The 20,383-nt window shown below is 36.4% G+C and overlaps 3 protein-coding genes across 7 annotated transcripts in view; 2 read left to right on the top strand and 1 right to left on the bottom strand.

The window, feature by feature from the left end:
* The window catches only part of LOC124643298, a 45,035-nt gene extending 36,663 nt beyond the window's left edge, over positions 1–8,372 (top strand). For 2 of the 3 annotated variants that reach the window (XM_047182223.1, XM_047182224.1), the window contains exons 3-8: positions 385–516; positions 1,736–1,808; positions 2,303–2,394; positions 2,896–3,236; positions 3,719–3,894; positions 5,686–8,372. In XM_047182223.1, coding sequence (XP_047038179.1) covers positions 385–516; positions 1,736–1,808; positions 2,303–2,394; positions 2,896–3,236; positions 3,719–3,890 — 810 coding nt within the window. In that variant the 3' untranslated portion in view covers positions 3,891–3,894; positions 5,686–8,372. The remainder of the gene's footprint in view (positions 1–384; positions 517–1,735; positions 1,809–2,302; positions 2,395–2,895; positions 3,237–3,718; positions 3,895–5,685) is intronic. The other variant, XM_047182225.1, reaches the window with a different exon arrangement.
* A 1,637-nt stretch (positions 8,373–10,009) lies between these two features.
* LOC124643489 (gastrula zinc finger protein XlCGF57.1-like) lies at positions 10,010–13,237 on the top strand. The gene is made up of 2 exons (XM_047182483.1): positions 10,010–11,542; positions 11,806–13,237. The coding sequence occupies exons 1-2, from the start codon at positions 10,107–10,109 to the stop codon at positions 12,248–12,250; spliced, it is 1,881 nt and encodes a 626-aa protein (XP_047038439.1). The 5' UTR covers positions 10,010–10,106; the 3' UTR covers positions 12,251–13,237.
* A 616-nt stretch (positions 13,238–13,853) lies between these two features.
* Positions 13,854–20,383, bottom strand: part of LOC124643344 (methionine--tRNA ligase, cytoplasmic) — a 30,679-nt gene continuing 24,149 nt past the window's right edge. For all 3 annotated transcript variants that reach the window (XM_047182290.1, XM_047182291.1, XM_047182292.1), the window contains 2 exons: positions 14,563–14,745; positions 13,854–13,995 (listed from right to left, as the gene is read on the bottom strand). In XM_047182290.1, the coding sequence (XP_047038246.1) occupies positions 13,879–13,995; positions 14,563–14,745 (300 nt within the window). In that variant the 3' untranslated portion in view covers positions 13,854–13,878. The remainder of the gene's footprint in view (positions 13,996–14,562; positions 14,746–20,383) is intronic.

Here is a 20,383-nt window from a genome sequence, read left to right as displayed (position 1 = left end):
AGATTGTTGGTGAAAATGGGCATCAGTCTCCTATAAAATCCGCTAATGTGGAAGCGCTCTTAAATAAAGCAAACCTTCCTATAAGATAGCAATAAAAATAATTTATACTAGCTGTTTTACTCGCGTCCCGGAGAACTTCTTCCCACTTCCCGTCGTAGTTCCCAGCAGTGTAAGAATTTTCCAAATCATTTCAGATATGTTACAAACCGACAAATGTTTTCCCGATAAATGTTAAAGTCGATTTTCTATTGTCTTTTAGAACCTCCTACTTTTTGGGAAGTCAGTTCAAAAAAATCACCACTGTGCGCTTCTCTCTGCACTGGCCCTATATAAAAGCAAGAAAAATATAGTATTTATTAATATTGTATTTCAACTGATTTCCAGTTGGTGTGGTCTACGATATGCGAGGAGGTGAACAAGCGGTGCGGGGGCGAGCGGCCGCGCACCCCGGCGCAGGTCAAGATGTGGTACGAGAACTACAAGAAGAAGTGCAAGATGCGCGCGCATGACACACAGGTACGTTATATTTTATATACTTTTTATTAAAAAAACGGTAATACCTAAGTTTTAAGTAACGCTTGAGGGATTGTTCCCGCGAGGAACCTCGGCCCTGGCATACTGTGGGCGCCAGAAAGAATCCACCTTATTATAAAACGTGGTTTTAAGAAGTACCCGCTTTAGTAATAGGTTTAGTCCACTAACTTTGTTTAAGACGGTGGTTTAAACGTGGTACAAAAGCTGGTACTTTTTTGAACCACGTTTTATAATAAGATGGATTGAGTTTCAGTCTGGCACCCCTTTACGCTGCACACACAACAAGAGCCGACATTTGATGGTTTCCAGAAAAGGTCGTGGTATCTTGACATAAGGACATTGACTTACTTTATTAAGAGGACGAATTGGAATTTTTGGCGCCAAGGATCTCAATTTTTCTCAGTAAATACAAAACGGATCAAAATACAACTTGGTTACCTGAAAGTTCATGATATAAACCTTATTTTGTTAGACGTCAAAACATGATTAGGTAACTTTTATAACAGAGAAAAATATATCAAACATACCTCTTTTTAAAAAGAGATTCACATATTATGGGCAAACGGGACCGATTTAAGCCTCTTAACTTTTTTAGTAGTTGAGTATATACACACGCTTTAAAATTGTAGAAGGAATTTTTATCAAATTATCATTTCTAAATAATAAAATTACAAAACCATTTTGTCGCTTACGACTTTTAGTTATAAGCTAGCGCGCGTATTGTTATCCTCGCCCCGCTCAGACGCTCCGACCCCTTTTGGCGCCTTAGATGCGCGTGCCGGTTATGGAATTATAGTTGACCAATTCGTCGCCTTAAAGAACCTACAAGTCAGCTAACATTATATTACAAATGTTAATAAGCATATGATGCACATAGGTAGCTCTTTATGTACATTTATCAAATCGGTTCAACAGTTTCGCAGCCTATAAAATAGAAACAAACAAAATATTATTTTGATACTTGATACCAAGTTTCATCAAAATCCATCCAGTAGTTTAAGCGTTAAAGAGTAATAACAACATTTAAACACACGTACAACATTAGACTTATTACCGTAATTTTAGATATTTGCAATTGCAACACAGCGTTTTAATCAGATTATGATTACAATGAAATTGTCTTTTCTCTTTGGAATGCACATTATCTAATACAACTTCTTATTTTTTATTGAAATAATCATGTAACATTCTATATTTTCAGCAAACCCAGTCGGAGCCCCCCGGCCTGCTAGACGGCATGCTCTGGCAGAATATACACCCTCTAGATGTTAAAGGTAAATAACATACTATATATCATTGTTATCACAGTAAGATATCAGAGTCTCACTGTTGGGAAAAAGTGTATTGATGGATTTAGAAGTAATTTTTTACACTAATTGCATCTTTCACAGATTAATTAACTCTAAGGTCATTTTACGTCGTTCAAATCAGTTCAGTACTTTGGGAGCCTCGATGGTACAAATAAACAAATTTTTCCACATCTTCTTTATAATGTTAGTACAGATTAATGAGCTTTCAGAAAGTTTTTCTTTATCCTTTCTATCACAAGTTTGTGTCCTAAAACCATATTTATGCACACTTCTGTATTATTATTATACTGGCTTCCGCCCTGAATTTTACCCGCGTTCCGAAAGAACTATGCCCTTTACCCGAATAGTTCTAAATTGGTGGAGAGGTACCACCTATTTTCAGCCAAATTCATACATTCTTGAGTTATAGTAACTAACACTTTTTTAAAAAGATTTAAGTCCACTATTAACATTTTCAGACGAGGACGGCGACCCAACGACGAGCGCGGACGGAGGCCACAGCGTGAAGGATGACGACTGCGTACCGGTCAACGTGAGTCCACAATACTATGTATACATTCACTACTATTTATATACTTACTATTTATTATATGACTATTTTGAGTGTGTAAAATTGTGTTGAAAAGGTTGGGAAATTCTACCAAAAAAAAATACCATTTCTACCTTCGTAATTTTTGTGATGGTCGTTTCTACCAAAATAAATTGCCACTTGTAGAAATCAGGCTGTGGTTGGCCACTGCAGTTGAAATACTTAGTCAAGATTAGTTTTTTGAAAGTTACTCGCGATATTTATTTATAATTTTTTATAAATATAAGTTACCACTAACTTTAATTGAATTAATTACGTATGCATTTTAAAACTTTTGTATGCTTCGTATGTAGAAGTATTTTTGCTTTTGTATGCTAACAAAAATATCCCTTCCAAGTCATAATGACTCAGCAAATATACAAAAAATAATAAAAACAAGTCTTACAACTCCTATAAATAAACACAAATCCATTATTCATACATATGTCAAACATCAATTAAATTCTAAATTCCCACTTGCAGATGTCAAACGGCCGACTATCAAGTACGAACGAAAGCGAAGATACGATGCCAAACGTCCTCGAGCCACAAGTACAAATAATTCCCCAATCTTCCCCGACTCCCCCTCCCCACAAACCACTTCCCCTGACCCCGCTTCCCCTCCCCATCCTCACCAATCCCCTACAAGCGATCGAACAGGCAAGAATACAACAAAATTTCCTACAGAAATTGAACGAGCTATCAAATACGCCATTAAATTTAAGCAATTTGGACGATATTAAGAGAAAAAATGGACACGATAGGCAGGAGAAAATCGATGATCAGATCAAGCATGATTGCGGAACTGCTACCGAGGAAGAAAGGTAGGTAAACTCTCTAAAACTATACATCATCATCATCATCTTCTTCCGAACATTTTTTTCTAACTATGTTGGGGTCGGCTTCCAGTCTAACCGGATTCAGCCGAGTACCAGTGTTTTACAAGGAGCGACTGCCTATCTGACCTCCTCAACCCAGTTACCCGGGCAATCCAAATACCCCTTGGTGGTGTCAGACTTACTGGCTTTCGACTACCCGTAACGACTGCCAAGGATGTTGAATGATAGCCTACTGGTATAAATATTTTTACCATTATGTAGTATATATAATTTTGTATAACGTATTTTGTATATAACCGGTCCTTCAAACCATAAAGACAGACATGTGTTGCTGGGGAGTTTGTTCCACCATTTCTTCTTCCCAGCAATTACACATATGAAGCGTCGAAGGGCGGGCGTTTTGGGGGTTGTCTTTTGTAAAGACTTAAAAAAATGCTAATTTACAATGTTTTTTTATCTATTTTAAGGTTGTATTTCACGGCTAAAAGACAACATGCTATTTGGGAGCACGAAGCTAAAATGAAAATATTAAATATGGAGCTGCGACAGAAAGAAGAAATATTTTCGCTGCAGAAACAACTGTTTCTGATCGAGCTACGGTTGAAGATGGATTTCTTGGAAAAGGCTAGCGCTAAGTGATGGGGTACGTTTTTTAAATACCTTCCTCACATCTTACTAAAAATATAAACACGCTTCTGCCAGCGGTTTTGCCCGCGTCCTATGGAAACTACTGAATCCTTCTTCCATAGACTATCAGATACTGTTTTTTTTTTTTTTATCAGACAAGTAGTTCCGGTTATCTGCGATTTCAAATAACTTCAGCTTTGTAATATTAGTATGGATGTCGGACTAGCGTACGCCCGCAGTTTCACCCTCGCTCCGAGGGATCTACTACCCGCAAATAGTCGATATGTTACACTGATATACAGGGTTATAGGTAACACACTAACAATCTCTCAGGACCATATCACTAATATCATAAACTAAAACTTTTGTTCTACGACTTTTAATAATTCTCAGATTTTAGTTCATCAACAGAAAAATTAAAATATTTCAAGTGTACGCTCTAAAATTTACGAAGTCTATAGGAAGCAAAAGAAAGTGCTAGTTAGGTAAACAGTAGTACAAAAGACAGCGGAGGGGAGCGGGGAGCGGGGCTCGGGGGGTTTGACCTATTTACGAGCGGCCGTCAGTCGTTTTTATGCGCCCGCGTCGCCTCGTGTCCTTGTAGCGAAATTCGGTAATGCGAACGTAATTATCTTTACAGGGGCCCGATTCTCCTAATTTTACTTAAGCGACATACGATTCACGTTCGACTGCGATCCAATCCCGACTCGATTACGATTGAAGCATTCCGCTATTTTTTCTTTGAAATAAACGTTTTAGTCCTTTTCTGTCATTCAATAATGAATAATTTTGTCTGCAAATGATTTACGATTGCAATATGATTGTAGAACAAACTATCGTATAGACCAAAATAGCAGACCAATCGAAAACCAATCGAATGTCGTTGGAATACGATTGGTCTTTTATTGGTAGCAGAATGCCCGATATGGTTAAAACTGCTATTGCGATCATATTGCGATTCGATTTCTATTCGATTTTGACATTATTAACTTAGGAGAATCGGGGCCCAGTATGGCATATCGATATTCAAATGTCGAGTACACGGAAATGGTGCGAATGCTTGCTAGATGTGATGACAATGTTTCGGAAGGCTGTCGTCAATACGCCATACGATTCCCAAACATCCCTACACCTAGCTGAGTAACAATGCTAGCCGCCACACAGTGCGCGGGAGGCGTGGGTAGATAAAGATCTTGCATTCATTTTAAAAATGCAAACCCTCTACCAAACGAATTTTTTGTAATGTGTGATAATCTCGACTCGTCCGCATCCTCTAAGGTTAACTAATCGCTCGACTGGTCTCGATCGGGCCTTTAGTTGGTAAAGAAATGGTAGAGGCGTGCAAATTTTATCTCTACAGCAAAATAGAGTTGAAAAGTGTTAGATAGAACAATGAAATCTTGTAGGTTTGTTTTTGGAAAATGTATTATGTTTTATAAAAAGTCATAGAACAAAAGTTGTAGTTTATGATGTTAGTAATACAGTCCTACAAGGTTGTTAGTGTTTTACCAATAACCCATACCTACCTTTTTTTTTAATGACGTCAAAAATCATCAAATGCCCCCTCCCGCTGTGGGTTAGCAGCGGTGAGGGAGTGTCAGACTTTTACTGACTAAAAACCGTCGTGTTCCGTCGTAGGCCTTTTATGTACCAGGGCCGCGGTAACTCTTTCGAACAACCCGCAGCCCCGGCAGGGTATATACCTACCTACATATTCAGATGTCATGTAGCAGATATTTTTGATAATCTTCTTGTAAATTATAATTTGTTTTCTTCAACGTTTTTTTTTTTTTTCAAAATTCCGCAGATAGCGCCGCATAAGGAAATGACGTCATCAAACCGTTTGTTTTACCCAAAACCAACGAGCAAAGAAATCAAGCCGCACAGCCGAGTGTAATCTAGTTTAAAAAAGTGCCATCTATCGTGTAGTTACCGAACTAATTCCTCTTTGGTTGAGTTCTCGTAGTCAAACTACGGAACGCTACAGAAAAAAGATAACTTTTGTTATTTTTTTAAACGTTTTTTTTTTTGCAATAATACTTAAAATGGGTGAAATAAATTTTTGTCGAGGACGGAAATTTATTTGCCCTAGTTTAATTGTCATAGCTGTGACATTTGAGGCCACGGGCTAGAGTTAGGCTATATAAATACAACGATAAAAAGCAATATTATGATAGAAGCCGCCTTAAATATTATTTAATGAAGTGCCCTTGTAGCCTTATATGAAATTACTTATGAAAACCTAAGACCAAAATAGCCAGTTTTAGTCAAAAATGGCTAAGGCTTTTTCTAAGGCTAAATAGGCCTGACTCTAAGCCGTGGCCTCAAAAGGCCTGTCATTGTGATTATGAAGTTATTTTTGTATACATTTTGTCTATATATAGCTTATTTTTTATGTTTTTTTTTTCGTTAAGAAGTGCTTAAGTTGGACAACACAGCTGCGAAGTTTTATAGTATTATCTATGGCAGCTCTATTAAAGTAAATTGTCTCAAATATTGAATTTAACACAGAACAAAATAACATTACTAAGACTATAGAACAATCTAGAACAAATATTTTTATTAATACCTAGTTGATGATAGAATCTATTTGGAAATGTATTCCTAAAAATTCAATATTTGACACAGATTATATCAAAAATATTAAAACAAAATACTGCCATATAGGTATTGCAATATATTCGTAAAAATTAGTACTTAGAGGGCCGAAGGAAATTTTTGTCGCCTAACTGTATTCACTACATACTTAATTATTTAAGCATAAAATACATAACATTTGTATTTTAACGGGCACGTTAAACTGTAGGTCCCGGCTGTCATTGAACATCTTTGGCAGTCGTTACGGGTAGACAGAAGCCAGTAAGTCTGACACCAGTCTAACCAAGGAGTATTGGGTTGCCCGGGTAACTGGGTTGAAGAGGTCAAATAGACAGTCGCTCCTTGTAAAACACTGGTACTCAGCTGCATGCGGTTAGATTGGAAGCCGACCCCAACACAGTTGGGAAAAGGCTGGACAGAAAAATCTTTTCGCGGGCTTTTGTGACAGTTATAGTGACGTGCAAGTCATGTCATAAAAACTATTTTAATCGATATTTTTATTCTATTTTCAAATTATTATGCTTTAATTAAATATGTAGTTTATACAGTTGTGGTTCGAGGACGTTTCAAGCGTCGGCGTCGTATCAATAAAAGATGGCCGTTTTGCTTATAGACTTTATTTTTAAGTCAGTGTTGCATATATATTATGTATTGTTTTTATAATTGGACTAATTAATGGTAATTTACAAACTTATTTGCGTATTAATGTGTAAGTCAAGGCACTTTTTAGTGATTGTTAGTTTTCTTGCCTCCTGCTCAATTTTTTTAAATAAAGTTTATAAGCAAAACGAAGGTAAACAACCTAGTCTTAAAAATTGTATTCTTTTGTATGGATCAGTTATTGTGCAAAAGGGGTAGTTTTTTCAGTATTTATAGTGAACCATATAATCTATATAGATTTTCAAATTTTTTTATAGATATTTATGTTTTTTTTTAATACACAGATTTTGGCCTTGTTTCTTCTGTTATCCGTAATAAAGTTAGTATTAAAGTATCCGTATTTTTCAGCTACCTCTCTGTATTTACCGCATCGTAGTTGGTCAAGTAATAAGTATGTGATATTAAAAGGATATTGGTTTGATAATAAGAGGAAGCTTTAGCCTTTATATCTATAGATATAAATTCCCTAAACGCTTTAGAAAGACCATTTCCGATGCGGTCGTGACCGTTCCATACAATTATTATTTCGAGTCAATGACGTGCCAATAATCGAAAACCATTGTTAATAATAAATAATAATAATAGTTATTACATATATAAGATATTGTTATAATAGATTTTTAGATACGTAAAGAAAGTTAGACAAAACAATTATTGGACAGTATGATGATATTATTAATATTAATAATTTAGACAGGAAATAATAATACAGTACAAAGACTTGGAATAGAAGTCGTTACCTCAGTGCAGTGTATTGTAAATAAATAAATAAACTAGGTTTAGATGTAAAAATAAAGTTTTAGAAATTTTTTATACGAGGGCGACTTACACCTTCAAATTTTCATAGATTCGCGTTGAAGCAATTTAAGTTGCCAGATTACAAAATTATTAATGAAACCCACTGTCTGGCAATACTAAATTAAATGTGTAAATATAATTATTATTTTATTATTAATTCGAACCTTGTCCGATGTGGCAAATTATGGTGTAAGCACCTCAAAACATGGCAATACTTTTTAAAATATTTTAAAATGGCAATGTAACATTGTGATGTATTTTACGATCTCAATACAGATAAAAAATGATATTTTTTTTACTTCCAACAAAATTCTGTGTGAAATTTTAGAGAACAAAACTTGCAAATGTATAAAATACACTTTTTTTTTAATTACTCAAAGCGACTACGTTAATCTGATAAAATTGGATATTATTAAAATAAAGAATTTATTTTCTGTTCCGATGATTTTTATTCATAACTCCTTACCAGGCCAGTATATCGGGAGGTCCAAGGGGTCCGGACGTTTTGTAAATTGTAGAGCAAACTACTTTCTCCGTGTGAAAGGAAGCCTGTGCCCAGCAGTGGGATGATAAAATGGCTGTAACAGTAACAGAGCAAACTACCGTATAGACCAAATGGCAGACCAATGCCAAACGAATCGAATGTCATTGACATACGATTGTTCTTATATTAGTAGCAGAATGCCTGCTAGGGTTAAAACTACTATTGCGAATCAATTGTTATTTAATTTTCACATTATAGTTTCAGAGCCCTTAGGATTTAGTAGATAAGTATAGCACAGAAGTAAATGGTAAAGAAGTATAGACTATATAAAATATATTGATTTTGAAACCTACTCTATAGACTGCATTGGTACTGTTGAGAGGTGATCAGGTGAATACTGTTTGAAATAGGTACCTGTGGATAAGATGTGGACCGCAGTGGGCTCTGTGGGTAGACATGCACAACCTGGATCCAACTCTGATAAATTATCAGAGTTTATCAGAGTTGGATCCAGAGTGCTTAGTGCGAGTTTTCGTGAATTTTTTTACGGACTCACGTGAGAGCGCGTATACTAAGATTTGTATGCAGTGTTGCCAACTTAGTGGATTTTCCACTAATACTGGTGGTTTAAGTCCCCTATTTAGTGGCGAAATGTTGAAAGTACTGCGGGTCAAGTAGCGAAATGTAAGTTTTGTGGTACAACTTTAAGGAGTTACTATGGAGATTTGAAGTCTCACGGAATGTCAAAAAAGCATCTACAAAACAAAAAGGTGAACGACTACTATATAATTATATTAAGTACTCATTCATTGGTCAAATGCGTAACTAAACAATTTGTGAAACTACTACGCCGATTATAATTTGTGAAGGATTCGGATCGGGTCGGATGAATTGCTAAACAGATGTAATGCTTTGTCTGTTTTAATTTTCTATCGTTGCCGAGTTACATCTTTGGATGATTAAATTGTTTTAGGTTACAATAAAATATAAACAATATTTTTTTAGTGGTGAATTTGGTGATTTTAAGTGTGGGATAAATTTTTGTTAGTGGTTTTCTGGTGGTTTTAAAAGTTGACTCTGGTGGTAAGCTTCTACAACTGTTGGCAACACTGTTTGTATGGAACAAAAACAGGTTCCAATTTTTGACACTAGGTGGAGCTGTTTTTGTTCCATACAAATCTTAGTATACGCGCTCTCATGTGAGTCCGTAAAAAAATTCACGAAAACTCGCACTAAGCACTCAGGTCGTTCACTGCACGTGAACGGAATGTAGGAAACTTATTTTGAACCGACTTTGACGACTTGTGTTGGATATAAAAAGGTGGATCTTTTTAATAGTAGGTGATCTAAAGAGCTTAGCGCAGTAAAAGTTTTAAATATTGGTTTAGCTTTATTCCTGTCTTGTGTAGTCACACACACATGCAGCTATCCTAAATAAAAATTGCTCGTTATATAATAATCTTCATACGCTTATCTTTATAGAAAATGAAGACAAGGGGTTTAGTCGACTAAACACAAGTATATTATTTAGTCGACTATTTATTTGACATACTGACATTAATCGAAATTGATTGATTGTTTGACAGCAGGCAGGACGCAAGCGCGTCATTTTGTAAATTATTGTTGTCCTTTGTCAGTTGATCCGTGTAAAATCAACAAAAATAATTGTATTCCTAATTGAATATAATATGGAAATAAGTGTGGAGACGTTCGACAAAATATGCCGCGTCTGTTTAATAGAATGTGCCGATATGAAATCCTTATTTACGAAAATGGAGGATGGGGATCGCAATTTGTTTGAACTTTTAGCATTTACAGCTAATATTCATGTTAAATTAGAAGATGCTCTGCCGAAACAGGTTTGTGGTGAATGTGAGTCTGTCATGTGCAAGGCTGATGCTTTTAAACGACGATGTGCCTACTCAAACACGATCTTAAACAATATTTACCAAAATTCCATTAGCAACAGCAACGCGACGATTATCGACGAAAAATGTTCAATAAAAGATGAAAATGATGATTTAACGGAAAAATTAAGCAGCTACGTTAGTTTTCCGCCTTGTGATGTCAGAAATAATAGTTCAGAAAACGGTTTTGATAAGAAAAGTAATTTGGTACAAGACTCTTCAATTTACGAAGCGGCTGACTCTAGTTTTTTCAATATAAATAATTCTAAGGCACCTGAGAGTACTGAACCCACGGTCAAACAAGAACTAACGTTAAATTTCAATGATGAAATAGATTTTGCAGATCATTTTGACAAAGCAACTGAATCTGAAACTCTACCCATAGAATCTAAAGAGGAACCATTGAAAAATGAAGAAAAAACCTATACTTGTATCTGTGGACAAACATTTAAGTTAAAAGACAAATATAAAAGCCATTTAAAGCTAAAAAGCTGTAACAAGTACAAGAAAATATTTAAGAATGTTAATAAAAATAAATTAGATGATATTCAAAATGAGATTGAATGCATTGATTGCAATCGTAAGTTTAAGACAATGAATGCTTGGAGAATTCACCAACAAGTACACAAAAACAAACAATTGGGTGAAAAAAAAACACCATTTTTCACTTGCAAGTTTTGTTTATGGGAGTTCAAATCGGAGGTGACTCTAGCTACTCATATTCAAAAACATGAGAAAACATTTGACAGTAAAACAGAGACGTACCAATGCTCATTCTGTCTACGTAAATTTAAAAATAAAACATCATTAGCAGCTCACATACAAAGACATGAACAGACAGACAACATAAAACACATTTGCAAAATATGTAAAAGAGAATTTAAGTACAAAGCATACTTAGAAAATCACGTATTAACTATGCATTCGAAGAAAAATGGTTTAAGTTGTGAAGTGTGTAGTCAGAATTTTGCAAACGAAGAGAGCTTGGAGTTACATAAGGATAGTCATAAGAATGAGAAGAAACATCAATGTACGGTGTGTAATAAGGCGTTTGTTATGTCCTGTACGTTAAAGGAACATATGCGGACGCATACCGGTGAGAAACCGTTCCTCTGCTCGCAGTGCGGACGAGGGTTTAGCCAGAAAACTAACTTGGCTCAACATATGAGAAGACATCAGGGATTGAAACCTTTTAAATGTGAAAGTTGTGAAAAGAGGTTTGTATTTTATATTAAAGTAGCTAGTTAAACTGTATAAGGCCCAAGTTCGCTTATACATCTGTTTATCTGAAAACAACTGTTTCCTTTAAAATTGTATGTACAAAAAAAATAGTTATTTTATGTTTGAACTTATTCAGCTTAAACCCAGATTAATATTACTACTAATCTATAGTTATACATCTATAATCTATAAAATATCTTTTAAATGAGAGTCCGCTTTTGCATGAGTTTTTGAAATCTAATTGAAATTCATATTACAGATTCGTATCAAAAGGCGAACTAGACGCCCACAACCGCAAACACAGCGGTGCCCACCCCTTCGTCTGCGACGACTGTGGGAACGGCTTCACCACATCCAGCGCTCTAGTCAAACACAGACGTATACACACCGGAGAGAAACCTTATCAATGCGACCTCTGTCCCATGAGGTTTGCAGCCTCAGGAACACTGAAGAACCACCGTAGAACTCACACCGGTGAACGTCCATTCCAATGCTCTTATTGCGAAAAAGCTTTTGTGCAACGCAATGACTTGATTTCACATATCCGTTGTCATACAGGTGAGAAGCCGTATATATGTACTCAGTGTGGGCAGTCGTTCAGAAAGGCTTCAGGATTGAAGAGTCATGTGAAAATGCATGTGAAAGAGCCAGGGAGTATGTTGCAAGGTGTCATGTTGAATGGTATGCAGTGTGCTGAACAGTGATAGTTGTGTACAAATTATATTATAGGTGTACTTCATTTGAGTAGACACTTGCAAACTATTACTTACATATACTAAACAGTTGGCCCAAAGGTTGTTGAATGTCTTTTCGTTACGTGCACAATCTTTCATTTCCATACTGATTAATGTTTCTAGTTTTTTAGTTAAGTTTTTGTAAACTAATTCCCATTTTCACCAACAAATACCTAAACTTAGGGATCCCCTAAGAGCATTTAGGGAACACATAATTCGAATTTCGTTTTCACCAAAGTTTAAATGTCCTTATATCCTTTATAATTGGGGGAGCCCTTATTCTAAGTGACAACTAGGGAAACGTTAAGAGATTGTTGGTGAAAACGGGCATACGTTTTTAGTGTGCCCATAGACTGAAGATAAATAATGTTGATGTAACTTTGGCTGAAAATGAAAAAATACTCTGTTGAATCATTATTTAAGGCAGTAGTTTGAGTTTCTGTAAAAAGTTCTATTAAGATTGTTTACATTTAATTGTGCCTACTCAAATGGAGTATTAGTCTGCATAGTTAGGTTCTCAATAATTCAAAAATAATTTAGTGTGCTTTATTTATTTGTGTTTTATATATAAAATGACTAACCGTCATGTGCACAAAGCTTCATACATTAAATCTATTGCTGTCACTTTTTATCTTGTTGACAAAGAAAGAGTCAGCGATAGATTTAATGAAGCTTTAACTTTAATGGAGTTTTGTGCAACTGACGGTTTATGAATTATAGATTTTAGGTATAAAACTTTAAGCAGAATGAAATCATGATAAATGTCTATGAATTGAAAATGAAAATAATAATCGAATGTTTAGTTCTCGCCAAAATTTTTGGCGGCTCGGAAATTAGATGCGAGACTCCAGAAAGTTTGCGAAAACTTATATATTATTGTAAATTACCGATATTGGGACCAATTTAATTCTAGTGCATTGTATGTGCTAAATAACTAATAAATATTAATCTTACGAATACTCGCAGTTTTATTTTAGTTTTACATAAAAAAGGTAAGGATATCTACATCTCTATGTATAATAAAGAGGAAACATTTTTTGTACCTTTCCGGATGGCACGTTAAACTGTAGGTCCCGGCTGTCATTGAACATCCTTGGCAGTCGTTACGGGTAGTCAAAAGCCAGTTAGTCTGACACAAGCCTAACCAAGGGCTATTGAGTTGCCCGGGAGACTGGGTTGAGAAGGTCAGATAGGCAGTCGTTCCTGATAAAGAGCTAGTGCTCAGCTGAATCCGGTTCGACTGGAAGCCGACCCCAACATAGTTGGGAAAGGCTCGGGCGATGATGATTTCAGGTACATGATAAGGTAACATCAGGTACATGATAAGGTAACATCAGGTACATGATAGGATGATGATTTTTTGTTACTTACCTTTACCCGAAACTACTGAACCGATTTGAAAAATTCACTGTATAGATAAGGATATATTGATTTGATTCAAAATACAATAAAACTGGTCTGCTGGAAGATTTCATTAGAAATAAGCAGTATCTTTGTACTATGTCATGTTACTTGTTTCAAGTGTTTACTGTTTACATAAATGGTTAAATAACGAAATAAATAAAACAGCAAATTACAATAAATAAATAAATAATGCTTTATTTGTTTATCTGCAAGTCGGCGAGTTGTTTCTTGATAGCCAGCAGTTTGTTCACTTCGGGCTGCCAGACGCTCTTGTCCTTTGTGGAAGCTTTCAGTTTCCGGACTTTGTCGGCCTGAAAGAGAAAAGACTTAATTATTAACACTGTACATTATATTTAAATTAAACTAGATCTATATTTACATAAAAAAAAACTTAATTTTAATGAGAAAGTATGTTAAATCAAAAGTTTAGTCTAAAGTTATATATCAAGCATTTTTTCTCAAATTTTAAATCGGCTGTTTTCTTTTCAGTATACAGTTATCTTGCTCCTAATAAAAATGCGTTTTTATTGGTATCAAAGTGAAAAGTTCAAAGTTAATTGGTGGACCATCCGAAGCTAGACATTTTTGGTATATGATCTTGGACACCAATGACTGTGTTTCGGATGGCACGTTAAACTGTAGGTCCCGGCTATCATTGAACATCCTTGGCAGTCGTTACGGGTAGTCAGAAGCCAGTAAGTCTGACACCAGTCTATCCAAGAGGTATAGGGTTGCCGGGTAACTGGGTTGAGGGGGTCAGATAGGGCAGTCGCTCCTTGTTGCACACTGGTACTCAGCTACATCCGGTTAGACTGGAAGCCGACCCCAACATAGTTGGGAAAAGGCTCGGGCGATGATGATATTAATTAACACATTACCTGTTCAGCAAGTTCCTTCTCTAGCGCCGATAAATCAGCACTATTAGCCGATGCCGACTGCGTGATGGCCGGTGCGGATTGCGCGGTCGACAACTGTTTCTTGAGATCCAAGAGTTTATTGACTTCCGGCTGCCAAACCGTCTTGTCTTTTGTCGACGCTTTGAGTTGACGTACTTTATTGGCCTGGAGAAATAAAAGAATAAGAAATTTTATTTAGAACTAGCTTTCGCCCGCGGTTTCACCCGCGTCCCGTAGCCGGATGGTGACAAAAACTATCCTAAAATCTTCTCCCGGGTCTAAGCGGGGAGGTAGGTACCCGCTAATTTTCAGCCAAATCGGTCAAGCCTGTTCCATGTTATGTCGTGACAACGGGAAGCGGGTTTCATTTTTATATAGGTATATAGATTTAGAAAAAAAGTACACTTTCTGTTATCAATGACTTCTTCTTTGTCGTCAAAAAAAGAAGGCTAAAGAGCTACTCCAAAACGCTGTAGCAGAATCAAAGCCTACTACATCCGTTCGAAAACGTCAGCACTGGATGACTATTTTTATTTTTATTTTTTTATTAGGGACAAAAAACAGTTACATGCTAGAGAAAATACAAGAAAATACTTAAAGCTAGTTGCACAAACATGTAACCCACTCCAATGTCCACATGTAAACATAAGAATAAGAGAAGAGAAGGAGTGCGGTATGAGTTAACAGAATACATTGCCTTCTGCGTGAGCCTTTTGTATTAGATAATAATTAATGTGGTATACATATAATTTAATATATTTAATTACATTATTCTTAATTCTATTTATTTTAATTTTAAATCAGAATTATTATTTCAATTAATTCAATACAGTTTATTATATTCTAATTCAATTTAATTTATTTTCTATCATTTTAACTTAATTTAATCAATCTGTTTAACTAAAGTAGGTATATTTATTAAACTATAATAATATTATTTTGTGCATATTATGGGCTTTTAGACAAAATATCTATAGCTTTTTTTTTAAATAACTGGTTAGAGAGAGTAAATATGTCGAGCTCCATAAAATGAGTGTTGTATGTTTCAACAAGGCGTCGAAGAGGTGCGCGGACGCCAGCATTAGTTTTGCAAGTGCCAGTGTGAAATAGTCGAGGTGCGCGCACCCCTCGTTGTATAACACTTCTGGGCACTCTATAACATAACTGATTAGTAAGTTCAATACAGTCGAATTTATTGTTACATAACCCGTGTAGTGTCATTACACTCAAAAGCTGTCTCCTGGTCTCCAGACTTAGAACGCTGTAACGCTTCAGTAACTGGTCGTATGGAACTTTTGAATTAAAGCACTTATAGTTCATAGACCGCATAAACTTTTTTTGTACCATTTCCAACCTTGAGCAATATTTTTCATATATAGGGTTCCAGATTTGAATGGCATATTCTAACTGGGATCGTACCAAAGTTTTGTATAACAGTAAGAACGTAGAGGGCCGCGCAAAGTCACTAGATGATCTCATGACAAACCCGTACATACGATACGCCTTATTCACAATGTTATCAACATGGATATCAAAATGCAAACGTGAATCTAGTGTGACACCCAAGTCACGGACGGCTGCAACACTGTTCAAACGCGCATTATTAATTAAATAATTATAATGTAATATTTTCTTATTTTTAGTAAATGTAATGGTATGACATTTTGGAAGACTAAGAAAAAGCTTATTTTTAGTGCAGTAAACATAAAGCCTATCCAGGTCCTCTTGCAAAAGTGCGCAGTCTTGCATATTTTTACATGACCTATAAATTTTTATGTCATCTGTATACATTAGAAAATTGGAGTTTATAAAGCAGTTTTTAATGTCATTAATAAATATAACAAAAAGAAGGGGCCCTAAAATGGAACCCTGCGGAACCCCAGACTTAACAACAACTGGCTCTGACTCATAACCATTAACCACAGTTCTTTGGGTCCTGTTAAAAATATATGAGGCGAACCATCTTAGTAGATTACCACGAATACCATTGAAGGCTATTTTCTCCAATAGTAGAGAATGGTCCACCTTGTCAAACGCCTTTTGAAAATCTGTATAGACAGCATCTACTTGAACTCGTTGATCCAATTTTTCAAAAAGATAATTTGTAAATGCCATCAAATTTGTTGTGGTTGAACGACGTTTGACAAAGCCGTGCTGTTCGGGTATAATAAGTTGGTGAATATGGGGATACAGGGCACTGTGGACAAGACTCTCAAAAACTTTAGACAAAGTGGAGAGAATGGAAATGGGGCGGTAATTCTCCACATTATTCTTGTCACCGCTTTTGTAAATAGGAGTAATAAACGCGCGTTTCCAAATTGTTGGAAACACCCCCTCACCCAAACATTTATTAAAAATGATATACAAAGCATTACCTAAGACGTCACATGTTTTAATTAAAAAGTTGGGTGGTAAGCCATCTGGCCCTGCCCCTTTAGAAGGATCCAAAGATTTCAGTTTCAGTCTTATAACTTCTACAGGCAAGTAAATCTCAGATATACAAGACGAGTTATCCGCAAGGCTGTCGGAAGGCTGCCAGTTTTCAGGGTCGAAATTAGATGGTTCATAAACCGAAGAAAAGAAAGAGGAGAACAGATTGCATATGTCCGTAGGGTCATCAGAAGAAACATTTTTGAAGTACATGCTGGCCAGATAATTAGCTTTTCCCTTTTTAGATGTAATATAAGTCCAGAAGTACTTTATATTTTTAGGAATACTGTCTTCGACTGCTTCAATGTACTTGTGATAGCATTTGACAGCCTCTCTGTGGAAAAGCTTCCGGTAGTTAGCGAAGTTAAGGTAGTCCGATTGATTATTATACATCTTCCATTTAATCCAGGCGCGCTCTTTGGTTTTAAATATTTTTATGAGAGAAGGGGAAAACCAGACCGGAAAGCTTGAATTTTTGGTTCTGGTTAATGGAACATGTGATTTGATAATTCCGTATAACGACTCATAGAAAACGTTAACGGCTTGCTCAGATCCGAGGTGAGAGAGTGTTATGTCCCAATCAATCTTACCTAGTTCATAATTTATTGCATCGTAATCGGCTTTATGGAAGTTATGTCGATGAACCGTGCGGCATTTCAGGGGAGCGTACTGCATAGTCAAGCAAGCCAAAGCGGAAAATGCTGGGTGGTGGCTATCGGGGTCAAGCAGAGTATTGCATGATATGGCTTGACAATCTACGTTAGATATAAGTAAATCTAGTATACGACCTAATTTATTTTTCGTTGTATTATATTGGGAGCCATTGATTAAGTTCATAAAGTTCACCAATATTCGACCTATTGAGTTCGAGACCTGTGCAGTTGCATGATTACCCTGGTCCGACCAAGCTATGTCCGGTAGGTTGAAATCACCAATAATGAAGTAGGAGTCATTAGTAGTAGCGTTTGCTAAGTCTTGCAACATGTCTAGGTATTGTATGTATATTTCTTCACGTGTTCGCGGTGGTATGTACGTAGCATTAATAATATGGTGTCTATTGTGCTGGGAAGAAGGTAGTTGCACCACAACATGTTCGATCTCTGGGTGAAGAAATGTTGTTATCAGAGAAGTAGGCCGCAATCCACGAAGCACCGCCACTAACACTCCCCCACCATCATGTTTTTTAGTCGCAGAACGATCGCGATCGCACCTAAACACTACGTACCGATCATCAATAAATTCGGTATCTTGGATACTGGGAATCAGCCAGGTTTCAGTCAGAATGATGACATCGTAGGAGCAGGCCATTATATTCATGTACAGTGTGTGTAACTTCGTACGGATCCCTCTACAGTTCTAGTAATAAATCATAATATTGTTAGAAGCCATTGATTGATAAACTTACTACAATAAGAAATGACATAGGTACGATACTTTGAACATAGGATTGAAACAGAAGTTCTAAGCCTGTAGCCCAGAGCATTACTGCTCGGTAAAATTGTATAAAAGCACATGATAAAAAAAATAATTTAAGTAATTTGCAATTAAAAATCAATATACATGGGACATATTTATCAAACTGAAGAAAAGTTGTAGTTTCAATTAACAGCAAGCAGATTACAAACAAGTCGTTAGGAAAAAACAAGAAATAACAGCAATATAGGCGTAGTACAGCGGAATTGTATGTGTAGGCAAATAATTTAACACATAAAAGCAGTAAGCAGGGGGAAAAAACATTAATACAAAATATAATAGTGTCTTTAAAATCATTAGTTGGCGCTATTTGTACCATTCTTCTTACTAGCAACGATCTTATTGAGGTCTTCAACGGAGCGAATCGCGAATGACTTGTCGTTGTCTCTCTCACGCACAAGTATGGTTGCGTTTCTGACCCAAACATATTTAAATCCACTTTTCTTAGCAAGTATTTTGGCCTCACGAAATAACGCCTTATTCTTTAGAGTCAGGTGTTCATTCAGGTAGACAGAAACAGAAGCGCCTGATATTCCGATCTGATCAGACTTGATGCTCTTCGCATTACGATAGGCGCTAAGTACGTTGTCACGAATGATCCGCGACCTGAATTTGACTATCAAATTCTTAGGTTTAGTATCCTGTTGGCGCGCATGGGGCACTCTGTGTACGGATATAATATCATTGTGCGATACCGGTGAATTTATGGTACTACATATCGACTCTGTAATAGTTAACAAGTTTTCATTTCTTTTTTCCGGCAAATTACAGACCTCAATGTTGCACTGGCACGCCTGTTGTTCCATGGAATCTATTTTTGCTTCTAGTATAGCCGCCTTTTGTTCGCCACTATTACTAGCGATTTCATGAAAGCGCCTCACATATTCCTTATGCCCAGCCTCCAAGGTATCCAAGCGAGTTTTCATAGCGTCGTATTCGTCACTTATGAAGTTAACTGACCTTTCAATGCCCTCAATTTGTTCCTTGATGTCATCAAATTTCTCTTTTAGAACAACAGCCATTGACTCGGTGACTTTAACGACTAGGTTGTTCATCTCAGACTTGAAGACGTCGTGAATTATACTCCGAATTCTATCTTCAGACATATACATATTTTCGGATAGTTGTGGTGGCGAAGACGAAGCTGGTCGTTTGTTTGATCTACTAGATCTGTGAGACTCCGAGTTCGGATTTATACTCGGGGAAGACATTTTCAGGAAAAAAAAAAAAAAAATAGGTGGCAAGAACAAAAATAAAAAAATTGGTTTGAGTCGCTGGGTCCCGAACTCAGAACTCGTAGCTTACTGCCGCGACGAACGTTGCCTCGAGGCTACGCCAACTGTCGATCTTGTGGTTCAAATAGTTGATGTATTGCGATTCTTTATCGTTGGGTGTTGTTCCGTCTTTCGAATCCTTTGTTCACACTAATGGGTCCAAAGATCAATTTTGGTTAAAATTTTGAATTTTGCGGTCCGTTTGCAAGTATTAAAACGTTATATCTTGTGTTATCGTCCACTGTTCACTATTGTTTTTGCACTAATTTGTCACTTGTACACTATTGCATAAGTTTGTATGTTTATAACACCTTAAACAACACTTTTTGCATGTATTTTGAATTAAAATCACGGCGGTAAACAGTAACACGTCCTCACTCAGTGATGGCCGTACGGCTTTTTGACTGATGGAACTTTTGCCCTTGTGGAAGAAAGAAGGAACCTAAAGGCTCAAGGAGCGAACATCAAGATCTTAAATACAATATCAGCTCGTATACAGGCAGCATGTAGAAGAGATCATAATAAGTACCTCCAAGATCTGTGTGCAGAGGTTGAAGTTCATGCGGATAGACACGAAACAGCCGACTTGCACCAAAAGATAAAGTCCATTACGAAAACCCACTCTT

Source organism: Helicoverpa zea, chromosome 27 (assembly GCF_022581195.2).
Source record: "Helicoverpa zea isolate HzStark_Cry1AcR chromosome 27, ilHelZeax1.1, whole genome shotgun sequence".
In the NCBI taxonomy this organism is placed as follows: domain Eukaryota; kingdom Metazoa; phylum Arthropoda; class Insecta; order Lepidoptera; family Noctuidae; genus Helicoverpa; species Helicoverpa zea.
This window is presented reverse-complemented; position numbering and strand designations above follow the sequence as displayed.

Bases quoted from the DNA above. Each gene is read 5' to 3' on its own strand.
- LOC124643489 (XM_047182483.1), top strand. From the start codon at position 10,107: ATGGAAATAAGTGTGGAGACGTTCGACAAAATATGCCGCGTCTGTTTA. The intron at 11,543-11,805 runs GTTTGTATTTTA...TTCATATTACAG, and splicing joins TGTGAAAGTTGTGAAAAGAG to ATTCGTATCAAAAGGCGAAC.